General features: G+C 36.4%; 1 protein-coding gene across 3 annotated transcripts; it reads left to right on the forward strand.

Moving 5' to 3' along the window:
• The first annotated feature begins 40 nt into the window (after positions 1–40).
• ODR4 (odr-4 GPCR localization factor homolog) lies at positions 41–16,541 on the forward strand. 3 transcript variants are annotated; one of them, XM_032192410.1, is made up of 14 exons: positions 41–82; positions 1,041–1,173; positions 1,594–1,725; positions 2,110–2,205; positions 3,362–3,468; positions 4,497–4,533; positions 4,670–4,810; positions 5,430–5,525; positions 6,062–6,127; positions 7,682–7,810; positions 8,527–8,617; positions 10,224–10,409; positions 14,366–14,458; positions 15,353–16,541. In XM_032192410.1, the coding sequence occupies exons 2-14, from the start codon at positions 1,075–1,077 to the stop codon at positions 15,418–15,420; spliced, it is 1,341 nt and encodes a 446-aa protein (XP_032048301.1). In that variant the 5' UTR covers positions 41–82; positions 1,041–1,074; the 3' UTR covers positions 15,421–16,541. The 3 variants fall into 3 exon arrangements, with proteins under 3 accessions (XP_032048301.1, XP_032048300.1, XP_032048302.1); XM_032192409.1 differs by lacking the exon at positions 41–82 and adding an exon at positions 297–569; XM_032192411.1 differs by lacking the exon at positions 41–82 and adding an exon at positions 576–839.
• The last annotated feature ends 4,425 nt before the right edge of the window (positions 16,542–20,966 follow it).

Raw genomic sequence — 20,966 nt, forward strand, 5'->3', positions numbered from 1 at the left:
GCCGCGCAATCTTCCTGCGCGGCGGCCGGCGCGCTGACGGGCACTTCCGCTTCTGATCGGGCATCTCCGTCCGCCATCTTGGGTGAGGCCGCACCCCCAGTCGCCCCCCGAGCACGGCTGAAACGGCGCCGCGAGGCGCTAAGGCTTTGCGGCTGGGCCCGTCAGGGAACGGCTCGCTTCCGCGGGGCGTCCCGTGCGGCTGAGCGCTGCAGCGGTGGGGGGTGGGCGGAAGAGAGCGGCGCTGGGGCTTCTGCCGCACACAGCATGGCGGCCAGTCCTCTCTCTGCGTGGCCCGGGAGGCGGTGAGGGGGCGGCCGGGGCGGTCCTGGGGAGCAGAGTAGAGCCGAGCCGAGCCACTGTTGGTACGGCAGCACGGGCTGAGGCGCGGTGAAGAGCCGTGAATTGCGGTCCGTGCCCGCTGTGTGCTTCGGCCCAGCCCTCAGCTGCAGCCCCGCCGGCCCCAGGCTGCTTTCGGCCGCAGGCGCTGCCCCCTCTGCTCCCCGGTGCCCACCGACCTCAGCCGCGGCACCTGGGGCCCTTCCCGGCACAGGGCTGCGTGTACGGGCGCGGTGAGTCCCCCTGTCCACGTGCTCTCCTGTGGTCACTGTAAAGACGGCCTCTTGGAGAGTTCACAGCCGCCTTGCTTTTAATTAATAATAATTAGGGCTAAATTTGCTCAGTGCAAACGTGCAGTACAGCTGCTCCCTCCCAGAGGGGGCTGCATGTGGAAGCAAACGCCCCGCTCATCTCTGATGTGACGTGATGCAGAAAGAAACTGTTACTTGGAAGCATGTTTTTCCTGTCATTTTCCTCCAGGGTTTTAAAAAGCTTTCTTTCAAGTAAGGCTTGTGTGTACTTTTCCTTCTGTTTAGAGACTTGTGTTTTTAAGTTATAAAGAACTTGAAGTTCACGAAGATAGTTAATCTTTGCTAGATAAGAATTAATGTGTTCAGGATTTTTTCTCTGAGGCTTACTTTCATGTAAGTACTTTTCATTTAGTTGCCACTATATACTGTGACTTCATGTGTCTTGTTTTGTAGGCTGAAAATGCAATACTGAGTCAAACCTGCAGCAATGGGTAGAACTTACTTTGTTGAGGAAGCTATTGGGCAGTATCTTTCAGACCTCAGCACGAAATTTAAACCTTATGTCACTGGCCTGTTAATAGGGCAGGTAAGTTTGTGAAGCTTGTAGCATACGTTTGTGTTAATAGGAGAAATTCCCCTTAGTTTTAATCATTGTTGTTAAGTCTATTAAATTGGATGACCATGCTATGACCAGAAAGGATGCTATAAAGTGTTTGCAGCATCAACTGAGTACTCAAGTTTCCTAAAACTTTTTTTTTTTTTTTTCCCTGAAAGATAGGACACAAAGAAAAGTAACTAAAAATCTCAGTTGTAAAACTTTGCATTAAAATCTCGTTTAGAGTTAAGGCAAATGAATCACACGAAGGAAGTAGTTTTATGGCAGGTTATTACAGAGTTTAACGCTACATGCTGTAAGGCAGCTTTTAGATGTATTGTGTTATATAGTATATTACCAGATTTGATATAACCCTAAGGCTGTATTTGTTCATATTGATGTTCTTGAAAGTGTTCATCACAAAGAGACTACGTTATTCGGGCTGTTCGAACACCTCCAAAGGAAGAGCAGAAGGAAGGCAACACCAGCCCTTCAAAACTGGAGTCCATTGATGAAGAATGGATCACCGCACATGCAAGTCAGGTAGCACAGTGAGTTACTGAAGGGGATGGGAGAAACAGAAAGGAAGTATAACGTACAGAAATTTCTATCACTTCAGTAATCTCTAGCCTCTTTCTCAAAGTAAAGGAACCTTTTTAGGCACACGGTCTGGTATATTAATTAAACCAAAATACATGTATTTATTGTTTTCAAAGTTTATGATGAAACAGTGACCTGATAGGGCTGAAGTGGGAAAATCTGAAAGATACTCTCTTCTTCCATTTCAGAGGATGCGGTATGGGAAAAACAGCCTTGCTTATTTTATTTCTGCTCTCTGCATACTTCTCTCATTAGGAATTTTTGGTATATAGACACCTCTGCTGGATATCTGATTTCTATTAATACATGTTCTTTTCTATTTTTAAGGTTTCTAGAATGCTTCCTGGAGGTTTATTAGTTCTTGGTGTATTTATTATTGCAACTCCAGAACTGTCAAAAGACAGTCAAAATGCTTTGCGCAAGGTAAGTAGAGGAAAGAGGAGGAAAGATGAGCATAATTTTAAGTGTGTAGCTGAGTAATTTTCTATTATTGTTTTCAGTAATCGTGGTTGTTTACGCTTTTAGAAATAAAGCAGCAAAAACATTCTGTTTTGATTTCTGGTTTTGAGATTGAAACCTCAGAAACTGCTGTCCTTTGGGAGTGTATGGCAGCCCTCATTTGCTAGCTTTCTGTGTCTTACAGTGTTACTGCAATAGCAATTCTTCAAATATGCTATTTTAAGGTGCTTACTAAAAGTGGGCATTCTGTCTTAAAGAGAATATCTTTAGAGTTGCTTATATTAAGCTAAATCTTTGTAGCACAATCATTAGTAATGGTAGCCTATTATCTTTGTGGCTGATTGAATTGTTTAGAGGTACTTATAATAGTGTACCTATAGAAGAACCTATAGTTCCGGTTTCTTTTAAAGGAATATTTTGTATATAAATGTTGACTTAGTCATGTGGGGTATTATATTTAAAAACTATTTGCTACTATGTCTAGTAACATGCCTTATTGTTACAGGATCAGAGCATCTAGTGCTGCATTCACTTCTTGTTCCCTAGATATAGGTTCATTTTCTTTTTTTCATAAGACAAACATAAGTGATTTTAAATGAGTAAGATTTAAAGCCTTGGGTCCAAGACTGAACGTTGGCAGTAGAATATAGTTATAGTGCAGCATAATCAGGTCTCAACAGTGATTATTGAAACTAGAAACCAACATGAGAAAATGATTTCTGTATAGGTGATCAGTGATTGCTGAATTCAAATTTGTTTATTGGCTTAGTAGCTGTCTTGCACAGCTGCCTTTCCTGATCCTTAACCCTTAAGAATAAAGCTGTAACACTTTTTCTAAGGAGAAAAGCATACAAATTACATATGTGCTTGGTTCAGTTTAAGAGGAACCTGAATGAAGTTTGCACAAGCAACTTTTTCTTTGGAGTATTAGTCTATGAATCTTTGCTGAATGTTCTTTTAATGTGATAATTTGGTGACGTATAAGCTGTGTTTTCAGTTTATCTATAGGCATGATATTGTTTGGCTTACAACTTTTAATGCATTACAAGTTCTGGTAAATAGTCTTGCACTATTTGTGTGGAAAAATCCATAATACTTAATACTGTTTTTTAATCTTTAGATAATCTTCTCAATAGAAAAGTCTTTGACTAAAAGAAGGCTCTGGAAACCTGCTGAGGAGGAAGTCTCAGACAGAGCAGCCCTTCAAGTTTGTTCTGCTACAAAGAAGTATCCTTTATTATGAGGCCACTACCCCCCAGTCTGTTTTTTTTTCTAATTATTTTTGAATAAAAGATTGTGTTAAGATTCCCAGGATTCATTTGGCCCACAAGCCGTAAAAAGCAGTGTGTCTTCTGGTTTGCTCTATTCACTGCACCATGTCCATTTAACATATGTTGTCTGTGCTTAGTGTAACCAGTCACAAGGTTTGGTATGGCAGGTGCAGCTCTCTCTTTCTTGGTATTCTGCATGAGTACCTAGGATAGGGTATCAGACTGCTCATACTAGAAACTATATTTTTCTCTGGATTAGAAGGAATGGGTGTGCTATGTTTGGTACTTTTGATGTGGAAACTGCCAGGTGAAACTCTGTGTTCTGTTACCGATAGACATAACTGTTCTTTCTTTTTTCTTCAGAACTGGAATAGAGAACAAAGTTTTAGACTGGTAGATGAATTGGGAGGGTAAATTTGTTTGAGTTTGGGTAGACCAGTAAATTGCAATCACAGTTTTCTGATTAGCCATAAGTAAGGCTTCTGGTTTTCTCACTGCTACTAACAGTGCCTTTCACCAGTTTTCTTGATTTGTATAAAATAAAGGGAGCATCTGAAATACTGTACAACTTAAGATTGCAGTTAAGTGGTGCTCTAATGGTAGTGGGGAAGTGTCAAGCGTGTGGACACTAGTGCTGCAGAAGGATGTTGTGTCCGTTGATAACAGGATAAGCACAAGAAAAAGCAAGATTTTCCAGAGAAAAGTGAGAGAAACTAGGACAGATTGCAAATGTGTACATTGGTGGTTGTAAAAACACGTTGATCTTAGTACTTGTAAGAGATGGGACAGCATCACTATGGTAGTTTGAATTTACAGTCAAATGTATTTGTACTTTTTTTTTTTTTTTTTTTTTTTTTACACTAATGAAAGATGCAAATTTTCTTCAAAGCATATACTGGAGAAGAATTTACTGTATAAAGGATAGAGTAATTGTTCTTACTTGCTTTTTACTTTTCACTGAATCTTTTTCTTTAAGTAGTGAAGAATAGTTTGCCGAACCTACGATGTACAAGATCCAAAGGTAAGTTTGACTTGTGTTTTTGCACAGCTTTTAATGCATGACAATGTTCAAAAAGGAACAACAAACAAACAAAAAAACATTATGTTAGTTATGTACTGTTTTGTATAGACACTTTCTTGTTCATTTCTTCGTTCAGAGTTCAGCTAAACCAGCAGATTGGAAATATCAGAGTGCTCTGTCTGCTTCCTGGTTGTCTTTGGACTGCACAGTAAATGTTAATATCCACATTCCACTTCTTGCTACTTCACCCAACCATGACTTGGAGAAGAATACCAAGGTAACTAACTGGTTGCACCAGCCTTGTATTTAATTTCTACAGTATTTTTTCTGCTGAAAATTACATGAGACAAAGATTTGAATACACAGTGTGAGTAGCTGAGTAGGACTAGTAAGCAGGGGATGTTTGACACTATTATTCATCTTTTAAATGTTATCTGAAGTTACTGTGAAGCATTCCTAGTATGAAAAATGCTGACAGATATTTTTTTTTTTCTGCTATGCTTAGTGTTGGCAGTTCCCTTTTCTCAGAATTATTGGCAAGGTCACGAGGATCCTAATTAAAGTCTCTTCCCTTTCACCTGGTGAAAGGTTGCACCCAGTTAAAATGGGTGGGGTGCTTTTAATACAAATTAACTTTAATAGAATTTACAAAAATATAATCATGTGTTGCATCTCTGGGGTAGCACTTATCCATTAAGAAATGAATATTTTAATATATTCTGAATACTTTGTTTTTAAGATTTGGTGTAGAAAAATATATAAAAGTATTTCATAGACTTTAGAACCTCCTCAGAGTAACTTCTGAAACATGTATTTCTCTAGTCTTCAGCATGATACTGTCCAAATCCTTTAGTGAAGTTCTTTTTATGAATTTTTTGCCTTTGATTTTCTTAAAGAATGGATTAAATCGATGGTCAAAACAGATAGAGGACAGCGTTTTCCTGATCAATGGACAAGTTAAAGATGATGATACAGAGCTGCTGGAAGGACAGGTGAGTGCTGTACAACAAGGAATTAAACTCTAATAGATTTGTACTTAGAACTCCTTGTGTAATAAAACAGTGAATTGGAGGTCTTCTGTACAATGTTGGTTGATGCAAGTGGCCTCTTGCAAATAAGTAATGCACAAGACTCCTTGTTTTCCCATCCTCACTGCAATAAATTGCCTCTTCTTCCTCTACCACAGTAAAAGCAATTATTGTGTGTGAAGTCTGACTAAACATTTTTCTATATGTTGTCTCTGGCTTTTTTGCCTCATTAAACAACCTGAGTCAGGTGTAAATGCAGGTGATGAGATTTCTAAGACCTATGTTTGTCAAAATGCTCAATAAATAGTGGTTGCCATGTTCATATCTCCTTTGAGTTTTGTAATTATGTTCTCATGGCTGTTTTCCGTAAGTTTCTGTCTCTTAAAGGCTATAAACTAGGGCACATTTTATGTTATTGTGAAGATAACTGTAAAGTAGCTTGACATAACTGATTCAGGAAGATTTTTCCTATTTCATCTGACGTACTCATTTTCTCTCAGAAAAAGTTAAGAGGAAATACTCAATACAGCACTCAGATTTCTGACGTCAAGGTTTTGACACAGCTGGTAAGTAGTGCACTCTGATACAATACAATAAAAAATGAAAGAACATTTTTAAATGTTGTCTAGGAATCCAGCTTAATTTATCGCAAGGTATTTTCCCCGTTGGATATTGACTGTGAAACTGACTATGGACAGATTGGAATGCTTTTTGTCTTTGAAATTATCATAGTGTGATAGTCATGTTGTATAAGAATTGCACAATATAGTTGTGAGGAAAATTTGAACCGCTGGTTAGAGAAATTAAGTCCTACGAACTAATTCAGTTAATAGTAGGACACCTGTACCTCCCTGCATACAATATGTTCACAGTGACTGCATTCTGATGTTCAGAATGAACCCCATGCTTTAGTTTGTCATGGCTATCTTCGGACGTTTACTTGAATGCTTTCATCAGAAGCTCAGTCACTGGTTTGGGGTTAAGATACAGATCCTGTGAGCTGAATCATAATCTGGAGCTGTTGGGTCTGTATTAGAAGTTTCCACTCCAGCCGAGCTTATGTTGATGTGACATTTTAATTAGGTGCCCCAGCCATGTTTGTAAAGCCCAATGTATAGGCATTGTTTTGTAGGCTTCCATTTGTAAACAGGTCAACCTGTTTTGGCACATAGTATTCTCTAAAGTTGCATCTAGAAAAGCATTTATAAAGTGTCATTTTTAAAACTTGAGAGAAACTAACGTACTTTTGTTGATACCTTGCTCCAATGGTTAATTGCTTCGGAGGAAGGAAAGCTTTTTATTTTGACATTATTGTAGACTCATAGAATGGTTTGGGTTGGAGGGGACCTTAAGGATTATCTGGTTCCAACCCCCTGCCATGGGCAGGGACACCTCCCACTACAGCTGTGTGCTCAAAGCTCCATCAAACCTGGTCTTCACTTCCAAGGGTGGAGCATCTGCAGCTTCTCTGGGCAACCTGTTCCAGTGCCTCACCACCCTTATAGTAAAGAATTTCCTCTTCATATCTAATCTAAATTTACCCTTTTAATTTAGAACCATTACGCTTTTTTAAAAGGTTTCCAGTCATGACATGAGTCAGTTAAGCAGTCCATGTGGAAGTTACGAATCCACTTGTTTCCGGGTATTGTCTTAACGAGTACATTCTAGAAAGCATTTTGTTTTGGTAATCAGGTTAACTATTTGTACGCAGCAGCAATTCGATACAGTTCTGAACATGACCAGATTTGTGACTTATTGCTGATTGATGGGATGGCTTTCAGGATACCCTAGGTTATGCTTACTACATAGTAAATGTATAAACCTCTAAATAATAAGAATAAAAAAAAGCCACAAGCCACTTCCCTGAAAGGTTTAAGAAATCCTAAAATCACAAAATATGGAATGTCTGGCAAAGTAAATACATCATACATAATGGAAAAGGAGAGAGATTCTTAGTTGTAGCTAACAAAACAAACAAACAAAACCCAAAAAATTATGAGGGAAGACGGATTATGTGTAAACATCTTAAGGTATGCTATTAATTTCCTTGTTCTGTTTTTTTCTTAATCATGCTGCAAGTGCCTAGGTAACAAGATAAAATTGAAACATTTATTTTTCAGTCCCAGGGTTCAAGTCATAGATCAACGGCAACAGTCCAAGTCTGCAGTGGTTCCATAAATCTCAAAGGTGCTGTGAAATGCAGAGCCTACGTGCATAACAACAAGCCAAAAGTTAAAGAAGCTGTTCAGGTAGTGAAAAGGTGAACTAGCAGTTCATCAGATTTGTGTTTTTGTTTTTTTTCCAAAATACTTGAAGTTTATCATACCGTTTTTTCTTTTCCAAAATTGTAAGGTCTAAACTGGTGTTGCAACATTCACCTCTTGAACTTAAAGGTTTGTTTCTGAAATCAATTGTGTGTGTGATAAATTCAATTCCTTTCTCGCTTTTAGCAGATAGGTCTTCTGTTAATGCTATTCTCTGGTGAATCTTTGCACAATTCATAAACATGATTAGGCAGTGACAATTCTTTTTTAAATTAAGGAAATATTTCAGACTGTATATTTATGTACACATAAATGAGAAAATCTAGTTTTGTTCAGTGTTTTTTCTTGTTTCTTATTAAATCAATGCCTTGATTTTCTTTTGTTTTTAGTAGTAATTTTTAGTTTTTAATTTAGAAATTCAGAAAAAAAAATAGAAATTATTAATTTAAAAAAATTCAGAAAGTTTTAGTTCTATTTTTTTTGTCTGCTTTCATCTTTGCTTTATTGTTTTCTGGTTTATATTCTTGTGATGTTAGCTTGTCTTTATTGTACTTTTAATTTTCTTTAGAGTGTTTATTGTCTGGAAAACTAATCTTTCAACAAGGACTTCACCTATGAGGGACTTCTTTTGTTGTTTCTTACTAGTCAAAAGGTTTGCAGATGTCTTTTATGTTGCTCATGCTTTGTCTTTCTCTTTGCAGGCTTTGAAAAGAGACATAATAAACACATTGAATGATCGTTGTGAAATACTGTTTGAGGATCTCGTTATAAATGAAGGACCTCACAAAAAAAGTAGGAATTCATGGAAAAATCCATTTACACTTGCAGTGAATTTTGTGTTTTTATAGAAGAATCAGCTGGCATACAGAATTTCCACTATACTTAGAGCAGAGTAAAAAGCAAATGGCACAGTTTCTATTCGGCAGCCCTTACTTTTTCTTAAATCCAGAGAATTTGGTTAAGTTTCTATATGTTCATTGGTATCACAGTTTTCAAACAAACTTTGTGTTCAGTTCTAACCACAAAATGCAGTTTCAGCCTCTTTCTCAATGATTGTGAATTCTCTAATTTTTTTTATAATTCTGTAGTTGAAGCTCCTGTTATTGAACTCCTAATTGTAACTAGCACACTAGTGCTGTGTGTTTTTTTTTTTTTTACATCTCCCTATGGTATTCCTATTAATATTGAAATTAAAGATACAAAGTTTGTCAAGATTAAAGAACGAGCCGGACATGGCTTTATTCTTACATTATCCGTATTATGAATGCTAGTGGACGTGATCTTTGAAGTCCAGTACTTCATCTCTGTTAAATTAAATATTGAATTATATCTGGTCATTATGGTGTGCAAAAGTATCCTAACTCTCATTTTTTAATTAAATATGCAAATATATCATCCATGTTGGCTCTTCCCACAGAACTTCTAATCACTTCAGATTTCATTTTATAGGCTTGGTATCATTTAAAGAAGTAGATTGTACTTCAATACCACTAATAATTGCTAAATCGCTTTGGCTTGAATTTATCAGAGCATTCTAACAGAAGCCAGAACATGATGCAAGTTGATCTCATGACAATAAAAGTTGTCCTGATTATATTAAAAACCGATGGGATGTGTACAGAGACCAAATCTGCTAGCTCATGCTGGATGATTCTTTAAACTTCTTTGAGACAGTGTTATCACTATTATCTACTTTTTTTTTAAATATTAGTTGAAATATCTGTTTGAAGATCATATATAGAGGACAACCTTGTAGGAGATAGGATCTTTTGTAGTGGTTTTAGAAAAGATGGAAAAGAAATAGAAACAAGTTGATTGTATAAGGAAAAAGAATTTGTGTTCAAAATTATCATTTACTTTAGGATAACAGTTCTTTTTGGTGTACTAGTAATGTAGAATGGTATGTCAGCTAACTTTTATCTGAACTCCGTGCTTTAAAGTCGATGCTTTTATTTGCATGCAGTTTTCAGTTTCCTCTTTAGATGGCACCCATGCTTTGTGGTTGCGAACATGCAAAAAAAGCAGCCAAGTGTTTGCAAATCCTCTCTGTTGTTGAAATTATGTGCTGTCCTGCTTATCTTAAGTCTTTCCCAGAGTTCTTTGGCTAGTTATTGTAAACATGATAAAAAGTCTGTTTAACATTTTATAGTCTATTTTGGAGGTCTCTCAGATATTTCTGGAGAGAGTAATGTGAAAACATAAATCAGTATAATCACAGCCAGAACTTTCATAAAATAGTAACAACTAAACAAACCATGCTTGAAATCAGGATTTTTACATGGAAACCTTGAGCAGGTCTTTTGCAATAGCTTTGTTTCTCTGTCAGAGATTAATTAAGAATCTTATCATAACTGACAAGGCATTTATTTGGATGGTATTTTTCCCCATTTTCTCTTAGATTTTGAGAGGGTATATCATGTCTTACCTCAGAGACTGTTTGTCCCTTTTGCTGGATCCAGTGTGATGCTCAGTGATTATAAGTTCGGTGATGAGGCTGCTGTAGAAATTCAGGAACGTTTTGTTGAGATGTTGGACCAATCTGTGCAAGATGAAGATATCCATATAGCAGAAGAACTTAACACAGGTAAACAAAGTATCTGAGAACTAGGATAGAAGGAATCTGTGATTACTGAAATGTTGACTAATATCATAGGCCTGTTTTTCCCAGATATGGAATGTAGTATGTTTAAGGTTGGTTTCCTTGTCAAGCTTAAACATCTTGTTATATAAATCTAATTACATTTTGTATGTATTTCTGAAAAATGGTAAGGGTTCTTGCAGCTTCTGAGTTTGGCTTGTAACAGAGTGCTTGCCCTCCAGAAAAAACTATGCTTTTTCATTGCTTGCATTATCTGTGCAACTATGGTTGCAGCCTATGAAGTTCAGACATATAGTAGAAGATGAAACTGTTAGCAAAAAAAAAAAAAAAAAGTCTTTCAAGAAGTTTGCATGATAAGACCCCTTCAAAAATATCAAGTCCCTTCTTTGTTCTGAGCATTGTAATTTATGTACCAAATATGGTGCTTCAAAATTGAAGTTTTGTGGTTCATTTGAAAGGGAAAGAAAATCAACAGAGATTTTCATCTACTTATAAGTTTATGATCTGTCTGAGACATTTTTTAATACAGCTATTGTTATAACTGTTTATTTTTTTCTGAATAATCTGACTTAAATTGTTTCATATTTTTTCCATATGAGTTTTATTTTAACGTTGAAGCCAAATCTGTGAAATGGATCTAGTAATTCTTCCTGTCACCTCTTGGAAGAGATTCCTCCCACATGTCGTTATGAGCTACTGGTTAGAGTTTTGTAACATGAATACAAAAAAAGCCTCAGTGATTCACAGATAATAGCAGTAAACACTTTTTTATATTGATACTTGTGGGCAAAAAAAGGAGATGTTTAGCCAACATGCGCTCAAAGTTCAACTGTGATTACTGATACTCTGTGTACTCAGGGTTTTTTTTGTATTTCTTAATTTGAGAACTAACCACAAATTCATATGTCTTTTTGAATAAATCAGTATTCCTAGGTGTTAGCTAAACCTGTTAGCAGTGAATGACTCCTCAAGTTGAGAAGTAAAAGATGTCCACAGCTCAAGAGCCTAAAGAAAAAACAGTAAAGCCAATAAAAATCTGCCTTGTATTATAAGAGTAACTTTAGTAATCTTAAAGCTAATTGTTAGTGAGCATTAAACAATTAGCATAACTTAGGGAAGTAAATTAATATTGTTGTAGCAGCACTAAAGGTAGGTGTGTGTGGGGAAACATGATGACTCAGTTGGGGTTTATTGCTTATGTAAGGATGTATGATCTGGAGGCAGGAGGAAAGCATAATTTAGAGTAACAGTAATGCATCACAAAGATTTGATGCCACTAATATGTCTAAAGTGATGTCCAGATACCCAAATTCACTTTGTCAGCTGTTCTCATCACTTGCTGGTTATAGGGCTAGGCACATGGTATTTCTTTAATGTGAATTAAAGTAAACATATAGAAGAAGAAAGGGGAAAAACATACTAAAATGATTTCAGAAAAAAAAGTTAAGACCTGTTAAGAACTGACCTTGCCCCAGTGAACACCTAAATGTTTGTCTATAAGAGTGAGTTCTGTTAACAGTGGTGGTGGCAATAATGCTATGAACACCGTGCTGTTTGATTCTGATAATTATCGCTGTGAAATTATTAGCTTGTCATTTGTTAAAATGCCTCTTCATTTTTATTAATCCTAGGAGGCCATTTTAGAAATTAGACCTGTTAGCTGCCTGCTCTTCCCACCCCCCCACTATTACCTATTGTAAAGAAAAGCATTCATTTGGCAGCTTGACTTTTATTGTTACTTTGAGATGAAGTTTTCATAGATTGCTGTAAACATGTTTTTGTGGCATAAATTTGGGGTTTCCTTTGTGTATTCACAGTGCATCATCCTAATATGGGTGGGATTTGTTGTTTCTCAGAGCTTGGAGCTGGCTTTAGTAATGACAGTCAATATTCACTAATACTATAAATTGTTTTGCTGTGAGTTTTGACGTCTTTCTGTTTGTATCCCAATTATTGTGGTTTTAGACACCAACCTTGAATTAACTGTGGGAATTATTTCCATTACAAAATTGTGGGGAACCTTTGCTTTTAAAAAGCACTGTTTAAAATTCAAAAAAATGAGCAGGCTTTTTAAATGATACTCTTTAAAACAGGAAACTTGTCAAGAAGAACATCCAGTCAATGCAATGTTAAGATTTTTTTTTTTAAACGGCATTTAGTCAGCACATATGACAAAGATATTTTGAGAGGGTCAGGTGTGCTTTCTTAATATGGCCTGCTGCTGTCTCCTGCAGTTCTATTCTCTTAATTCTTTGAACAGCTCTCCAGTGAGGTCGCTATGGGCCATGCTTTAAAATTGTTACTTGGAAAAGAGAACAAAAATGACCTATTTGTAATTGAAAGGTATAAACGTCTCTAACACTGTGGTTTCAAGGTATTTAGTACTTTAATACATGCAATTGAAAGCTCTGCATTTATTATTGGCTTTACTAAATCCCTGTTCCTCCTTGGGGTGGGGGATGTTAAATACACTGAGTAGATGAGGTGGTGGTGGTAATCTCTTCCCCATCTTTGTTAGAAAATTGAAGAATTAATGAAGAATTAAGGATTCATATAATTGGTAATGGAAAGCTTCTGCTTTCAAAAACTCCTTGTGATTTATACCACAGCTGCTTCAAATACAGGCCTTCCATAACTTAATGGTATAAATACCTTCAGTAACTAAATAGCTTGTGTTGTTTTTTTTTTTACTGCTTCTTTCCTTTTTTTTTTTTTCCCCTGAGCAAGTGAGCTTTGTTGCCTTGATGTGCAGCTTCAACAGTTTCTTTCAGAGAGGTGTAACTGTCCTTAAAACAGTGGGTAAAAAAAAAAATAAAGCTAAAGGGCCCAAACTGACCTACTTGCTCATCAGAAATAAAGGAGAAGGTCATCTGCTGGATCTAGGCTTCAATGGGGACCCAAGAAATATGGTCAACTTCTCTAAAAGATGCTATTTAGGGAAGTGAAAACTATTAAGTACTTTAGAGAGAATGTGATGCTCTTATTTTGCTGGTTAAGGTATTTACTTGAAAAGCTATCTTGTAACAGTTAATAGCTTATTTAATGTATGCTTATTTAATGTATGCATACATATGTATGAAGGAGATATCTGCAACTTGTTTTCCTTTGCACAGAAAAAATAATGATGAAACGACATCCTCAAATGGACTTTAAAGTGATGATAATTCCCATTCAAAAAATCACTCCCGTGCATTGAAATTTTTTGCCATTATTTTATGTATTTTGTGCAGGTTGCAGAGACGTCTTAAAGCTGTGTTTATGCTTGGTGTGTGTGTGTATGTGTGTGTATATATGTATATACATATATATACTGTTAAGTTTCATATCAAACAGTTCTTAACTGCTATGCTGTAGTACATCCTATACAAAGCCAGTCGATTCAGGGGTAGAAATGGCTAAAAACAGTTTGTAAAAGATGAGTTTGAATGCTTTTTTTGAAACTGAAGATATTGTGCAAGTCAGACTTAAGATTCTGAAGATATGTATACATGACTCATCCTACATGACAGAAACAGCCCATCTGATCACACACTTGGTTTATACGTTCCCCGATATTTTATGATAAAGTACTTTTCCATGAATCATTAGCACATGAATCATAATGGGATGTGCCTTGTATTAGTCAGCTATGCAATTTGTAATTAAAGCAGATTGACAATCTCACTCTGGAAATGGGAAATCCATTTATTATTTAGATCAATATTTTGTAGACATGATAATTGGCACTGCTGTATTTTTTTTTCCTCTTTGTTTTCAGAACAGGAGCAGTTTGCTAGTCTGTCTCATATGTCTGGGGTAGCTGCTGTAGCATTTCTACTAGAATAAACTGTTGTTTCTAACATAAATATACTTTGTAAAGTTGATAGTATTTTGCATTAACGTAAGTATGAAATGCAGATGTTAGCTTTTCACCTGGTATTGTTCACTTGATTTCCATGCAGTTGATATTTGTCCAGTTACTGAAAACACAGATGACACACAACAGAAACAACTGACAAAAGCAACGTTGCTGATGAAACTGCAACAAAATATGGGTATGTTACTTCATTGTTTCTGCTGTGGCAAATCAGAAATTCTAATGGGTTCTTTTCACTAAAGTTTGCTTCCATGGTGGTGGTGTTATTCTCACAGCTGGCAAGGTTAATTTAAAAATGTCTTAATCCCTCCTGCTGTCCTAATGCAACAGCTTTTTAAAGATGTGCCCTGATTTCACAGCTGTAGAGGCAGGGCGTTTTGGGGGAGGAAAGAACTGCAAGCTGCTATTTGAACAAAACCAGTGCTTGCAGTTTGTTCAGCCTACAAGTTGATACAGAAAGCTTAAGTAGATTTTCCTTTGTTGGAGAGCCATCACTTCTATAATTCTGTAGTTGGAAAAACAAAACTACAGTTGAGTGGCTTGTTCAAGTAGGCATATCGTGAAATTGGCTAGTGACTTATTAAGCTTCTTCTTATGCTGATAAATATGTATGGGCTTGGGTGGTAATTGTCAGCCTCAGAAACTGGGGGAAGAGCAGTCGCAGAACTCCTCCAACTACAACATCTCCATGATATCCCTTGGTCTAGCTCTCATGCATCTGGCTGCACTTATTGGAATTCTCTTTGCTGTGAGCTTTGACTACCTTTTTGTCTTATAATAATTACACTTCAGTCATCAAAACAATATCATTTGTTTTCCGTTAATTCTTAAGCCTAGAACATGGTAACTGGAAGATTAAAGCAGAAGAGTATTAATTTCTGTTTGTTTTGCATATAACCGTGTTTTCCTGTGAATCATCAGTCCTTTTTTTTCCTGTACTTAGCTTTTGGGGTGGCTTTTACTGTTTTTCCTCTTGCTTGTCATTCACATTGACCCTGCCCTCCACACCCTAGCTGCTCATGACTGTGCTGCCACTGCCACTCATTGAATTATTTTCTTTTGTTGTTTTTAGGTGTGGTAATAGCAGCTGCTGTTGCAGTCTTTGCATCAATCTTCTCTTTCAATTACTTCAGTGACTGAAATCAAGAAAAAGAAGCCTCATTGACATATTGATCAGTAATCACACTTACACAAGACTGAAACATCTGAGTTTAATACATTAGTAACTGAGAATTGTTACTCAAATGACACCAGTTAGATGTGCAATATAAATTCTAATGATACCTTCAGCTACCTTGTTCCAGCACATAGTTACTATATCAGGTAGCCAGTGAATCAAGTTCTTAAGAAGCTAGCTCTACTACTGTGTATAAATTAATTAATAGTAGTATGCTCTAGAAAGAGCCCCTAAACCAATACAGAACCTCAATTTTTCCCTGACTTGCTATTTTAATGTAAAATGCTCCTCATGGTGTTTTTCAGGCTATTGGTAATACTAGCAGAGTTTCCCGGTATGGGAATTCTTGCTTTAGAGGTTCCATTGTTAAGAGAAATCTTATCTCATTAAACTTAATTAGGGAAAAACTAGGTTTTATGAAGCCAACATCTCACCACATGCATTTTTAGGCAATATTAGTTAACTGTCTTACTAGGTGTACAAATAGTTTCTGGTAGACTAATTCAGACTGTAAATACCTTAGTTTAACACCCGGAAAACTCAGAAATCAGTAAAATATATTGAACTTCTGGGATATAGATATGCTGTCTTTTACTTGCTGACTTCTGATGACAATTTCTCTGTCCAGTCCTGATTCAGTCATCTTTCTCTTAAAATGTTAACTATTTCAGCAACAGCTTCATCTAGGTAGCTCTAATTATCTTTTAGATAACTAAGTTGTCAAAATTTGTTTGCTAATCATGACTTAGAGAATATAAGCAGATAATTTTTCATTATAAGATATTCTCCTGGGTATGTTAGGCGATAACATTATTGTAAACTTGCCATGAGGAAAGCAGGAGGAAGGAAAAACTCCAGTGAAATTAGTAAAGGCAATGCATATATAAAATATGATGTTTGTTTGGATCTGAATTACAATAGAATAGAATTCCAGATTTTAGGGCATTTTAATACCACTGCAAATTTCTTTTTAGTGTAAAGGTTCTGGAGCACTATGGAAAATAAACACTTAGGTTCTAAAGCATAATCAAGTATGTATCGATACCTTTAATAAAAGGCAACAATGAAAAGGATGCATTTTAAATCCTCTTGTCTCTGTATTCTGTTTTCACATATTTGTTAAAATTATCTGCTTTGAGTGTTGAACTGTGTTTTGGGACACAGTGCTATCTTCTGTGCTCAGTATTGCTCAAGTAGAGCCTCTCAGGGAAAAGTGAATGTTATAATTGGAAACACTGCTTTCAGGTAAGTCCTTCAGCTGCTGCATATTTTATAGATGCGTGTTGCTCTGTGCAAATGAGTGGAATCAGTATACAAAGTGACATTATGCAAAAGCAGTCAATTCCGGCACTCCTATGGTGGAAGTTGGGTGCTGTCCAGAAAATGAGATGAATTTACCGATGTGCTTCAAAACATGCTTGGTCTAAAAATTGTTCTACTACAGCCTATATAAGAAGGTAGGGCAGGGTAATAATGGGAAGAAACAGTTGGGTTTTTTTCCTTACCTGTCATTCTATTTGTCTCATTCCTGTCTGGGTCTCTGGAGGACCAGGGCTTGATTTCGTAGAAGTTCCCTCTTGCTTTTTTAAACAAGCATGCTCTTAAACTTGTATCCACTTGATATTTTCTTGCCCAAGTGTGGCTGTTGTCTGGCTTACTTAATGGTTAAATGATTTGGTATGAGATTAGAAAAAGCGTGATCTTTGTACCCTAAACAACAACAACAAAGTCACTAAGTTGCACCCCTCTTGCCAGTCTCCAGCTGGAGTTTGCCTGCAGTTTCTGTGGGTGTATTTTACTCAAAACTAAGCCAAGGAAGGGGGAAGTACAACATTTGAGACACACTTGCACCCGAAAGGAAAATTGTCATGAAATACTCTTCCTATGGCTCTTCGTTGTGTTTGGCAGCTCTGGTACAAAAAGTACAGCTTGTTTAGATGTTCCATGGTTCCCCTTGCAAAGAACTCTATTCTCCCTTCTACATGCAGGCATATTTCAAAGTGTACTAAATGATCTTTGTGATGTTATCACATTAATTGTAAAATTAAGCCTTCAGTTTATAATTTCCTAAGTATCAAGGATCTATGATAGTTTAGTATTGTAGTTTGAGGTTGGAAGAAGGTGAAGAAAGAAGTTGCCCTTGATGAGCTTTCTGCTTTAATAAAGGAGACTGCATTTTGTAACTACCTGTGCAGTAAGAAAACAATTCAACCCCATCAAAGCAAAAATGAGTAATTTGACTTGTATCTACAGATTGCGCCTTCCAGTCATCCTGCTGTGAGGAAATAGTGGTTGTAGAAGAAAGCAGGTTCTCACTTGTTTAAGAATTATGGAAGGGATTTCATTGTCTTCTTGCTTCCCATCCCTTTTGCACTGTTAGGCCATTGACAACCTGAGATAATGATTTATTTTAAGGAAGATTAAAAGGTATGTGTTAGAAAAAAGAAAAGCAAACTTCTAAATGTCTATTTATTGACTTATTTAACTTTTGTTCAGGTCTTACGTAGGCACATCACTTTCCTGATAATTAGACAATCTAAAGCTTTCCGTATGTGAAAATACCATTGTGACTGAAATAGAGCTTGATTAACTCGTAACTATATCTGCAAACAGATTTTTATTGTAATGTGCAAGAGTCTAGAGGAACTGTTGGAACTTCCATGTCAGAAAAATCTGGCTCCTCTAAATGTAGTTCTAAAATTGAAATTGTGAAATACTTTAAACAAACTTTATTCTCTCTGCTTGTCCCTTTAATTCATCAGTATTTCTTTTGCTGTTTACATCTAGAAGCTTCAATTCTAAGGGTTATCTTTCAGCATGTCAATAACTGACGTGCACCTACTAGAGCTTCTATTCTCAGTCTGATCAGCAGTGACACCACTGATAATTAGGGTCCCCACCTTCATTTTTGTTTGTGTTGGTGTGTCTGAAGGTGTGCAGGGTCTCTGCCACTTTGAGTCAAACAGAAGAATAACTGTAGATGAGGATAGCAGGAAGGCTGCTCCCATGTGCTTGTTAAAACATTTACTACTTGTTATTCAAGAGTCTCCTGTACAGTAGGATGATGTTTGAGTCAAGTCTTGCTTTTTGTTTTTAAGTTTCTAGTATGTGTTTTCTGTTTGTTTGTTTTCCCTGCAGAAATAGGGATGACTGCTGTGAGCACAGCTTTATATGAAACTTAGTCATGAAGTTCTGTTGAGGCTTGGTGTCACATTTATTTTTTTTCTTTTTTTTTTTTTTTTTAATTACAGGTGGAAAGAAATCCTGCTTAAGCATGCTTAATCTGTCTTTTAAATTGGATTGTCAGCTTGTTTCTTACAACTAGCTATTAATGTAACTTCTGGGTTGGTTATTGTTTCTAAGGGTTTTTTTGCTTTCAGTCTGGTTTCTCAAAAAAATGAGACTTATGTGAGTAGACTGCTGGTGTGCATCTCCTCTGAACTTTTGAACCATTTTTGATGAAGAGGGAGAGTTCTCAAGAGTGTTAACCTCCAGCCAGTTATGTGGAGGTTTTCTGGTGTGTAAAGGACAAACTTTTCATACCTCCTGTTTCAAACATTTCAGCCAGGACAAATGTCCTGCTATTTAGGGAGCTATTTTTTTTCTGACGAACAGAAGGTAATTTGTTATTTTCTGTATAACCTGCTATATTAATATGAGATTTTCAAAATGTTAGGTATACCTGCAAAGAGTAGCTTTTTGAAAATTTGACATGCTGATGCAAATGAAATACTAAGATTTAGGTGCTTTTAACTGAGGGGTAAGCATCAATGCTTGTTGAAGGGGGAAAAGGTCTGCTGTAAGGGAAGAGAGTGGTGCCAGCATTATTTCATCAGGACATCCACCAGAAAAGAACTTATATCACGCTTGTATTCATAAAAAAAAATAATAATAATAATAATAAAAAAAATATATATAATACTGAAATCGCGGAATTTTGGGAAGGTACTGTTTGACACTTGTTGGTGAAATGAAACCATGAATTGCTTTACAGATTGAAAGACATTGTGTTGCTGAGATACAAAACTTCATATTGCTTTATTTATGTGAGGTGGTGTTTTGAATGCTCCATTAAAACATTAACCCATAACAAAACAATATTAAAAGTAGAAATTCAGTTCAGTAGTATTTTGATGGCCATTAAAATTGGACAAATAAAAAACTGTTTTTTGTCATTTTTCAAAAATGAGTCAGAAGTTGGGTCTTAATCATTTCATTTAAAAGGCTTTATGGTGATTCCTACAGTAATTTTTTACAAGGTCATATTTTTCAAAAATGTTTAAAGCATTATTATTTTGTTGTGCAGATCTTTTGGAAAGTAGTGACTTTTGGTTATCCTGTGAATTTTCCATGCAAAGGAAAAGTGGAGGAAAATGTGTTTAAAAGAATAATGAGGAGCCTGCTTTTAATGTGGTCATGGAAGTTGAGCTATGTGGTTTGTATCACTGCAGCAATAGTTCCTTGATGCTAGTCACTGAATCCCAACTGATCCATGTTCAGACTTTTCCATGGTGGGATTCTGACCTGAAGCAGAACTGGAAGCTCTCGCTCTAAATTGAGCAAAATTTGAAACTACCAAATCAAAAACTGATAAGTGAATCAGTTAAGTCAAAACTCGTCTTTTAAGATTGTGGTAATCTCAAATGTTATCAGAAAAACTGTGATCAAGATGTAGATATTTTTATCATCAGAGCAAGATACAGATATTTCTGTCTTTAAAGTAAAGTTTAGCCTTCAGATTTGCCACAGTGCAAAAGTCACTGAAACATTATTAATGTTTCGCTTTTTTGTATCAGAACTGGAGGAGCTGGATGTCTTTATGCCTACAGGGAGGGGGAAAACCAGTGAATTTATAGTTAATTTACCATGTATCTTCCTTAAACAGGTTTATAAACTGTAGTTCTCTGCAGCATCCCTTTTGCTAACACTAAAACTTTGAATAAATGTTTACTAATATTACCCATATTTTTAAGGTTAGGGGTATGTATTGCAAGCATATTTCACACGCCTGATGGCAGGTTTTGAGAGCTGTTAAGTTTTATTCAGAGTTATTACATAAGCACAATATAATTTTTCAGTAACTTGCAAATATTTTAAATATTACAGTTCAAAACATACAGCAATGATATACTGAAATTACCAGCTAATTTGTTTGTGTTAGCAGTTTGGATGACAAAGTTAATAAAAGCGATGAGCTAACTTCCGTATTTTCACAATTACTAAAACTGAAATGCAGAAACATAAGATAATGTCCTGCCCGTGGCAGGGGGTTGAAATTAGATGACCGTTAAACCCTTCCAACCCGAACCATTCTGTGGTTCTATGAGATACCTAAGCCATTTAGGAATGCAAGGAATTCAGGCTATTTGTTTGTCCTTAAAAACTGCTGGATGAGGTCTTGTTCCTACTGAAGGTGGTTGGAGAAGTGAATCTCTTGAGCCAGGCCACTCCATAATTTCAGAGCCTGGGGATGGCTTTTCTTCTGTGCAGATGGGTAGGTCAGTTCTGT

This window comes from Aythya fuligula, chromosome 8, assembly GCF_009819795.1.
Source record: "Aythya fuligula isolate bAytFul2 chromosome 8, bAytFul2.pri, whole genome shotgun sequence".
In the NCBI taxonomy this organism is placed as follows: Eukaryota; Metazoa; Chordata; class Aves; order Anseriformes; family Anatidae; genus Aythya; species Aythya fuligula.

Bases quoted from the DNA above. Each gene is read 5' to 3' on its own strand.
- ODR4 (XM_032192410.1), top strand. From the start codon at position 1,075: ATGGGTAGAACTTACTTTGTTGAGGAAGCTATTGGGCAGTATCTTTCA. The intron at 7,811-8,526 runs GTAGTGAAAAGG...TTCTCTTTGCAG, and splicing joins AAGTTAAAGAAGCTGTTCAG to GCTTTGAAAAGAGACATAAT. The intron at 10,410-14,365 runs GTAAACAAAGTA...ATTTCCATGCAG, and splicing joins AGCAGAAGAACTTAACACAG to TTGATATTTGTCCAGTTACT.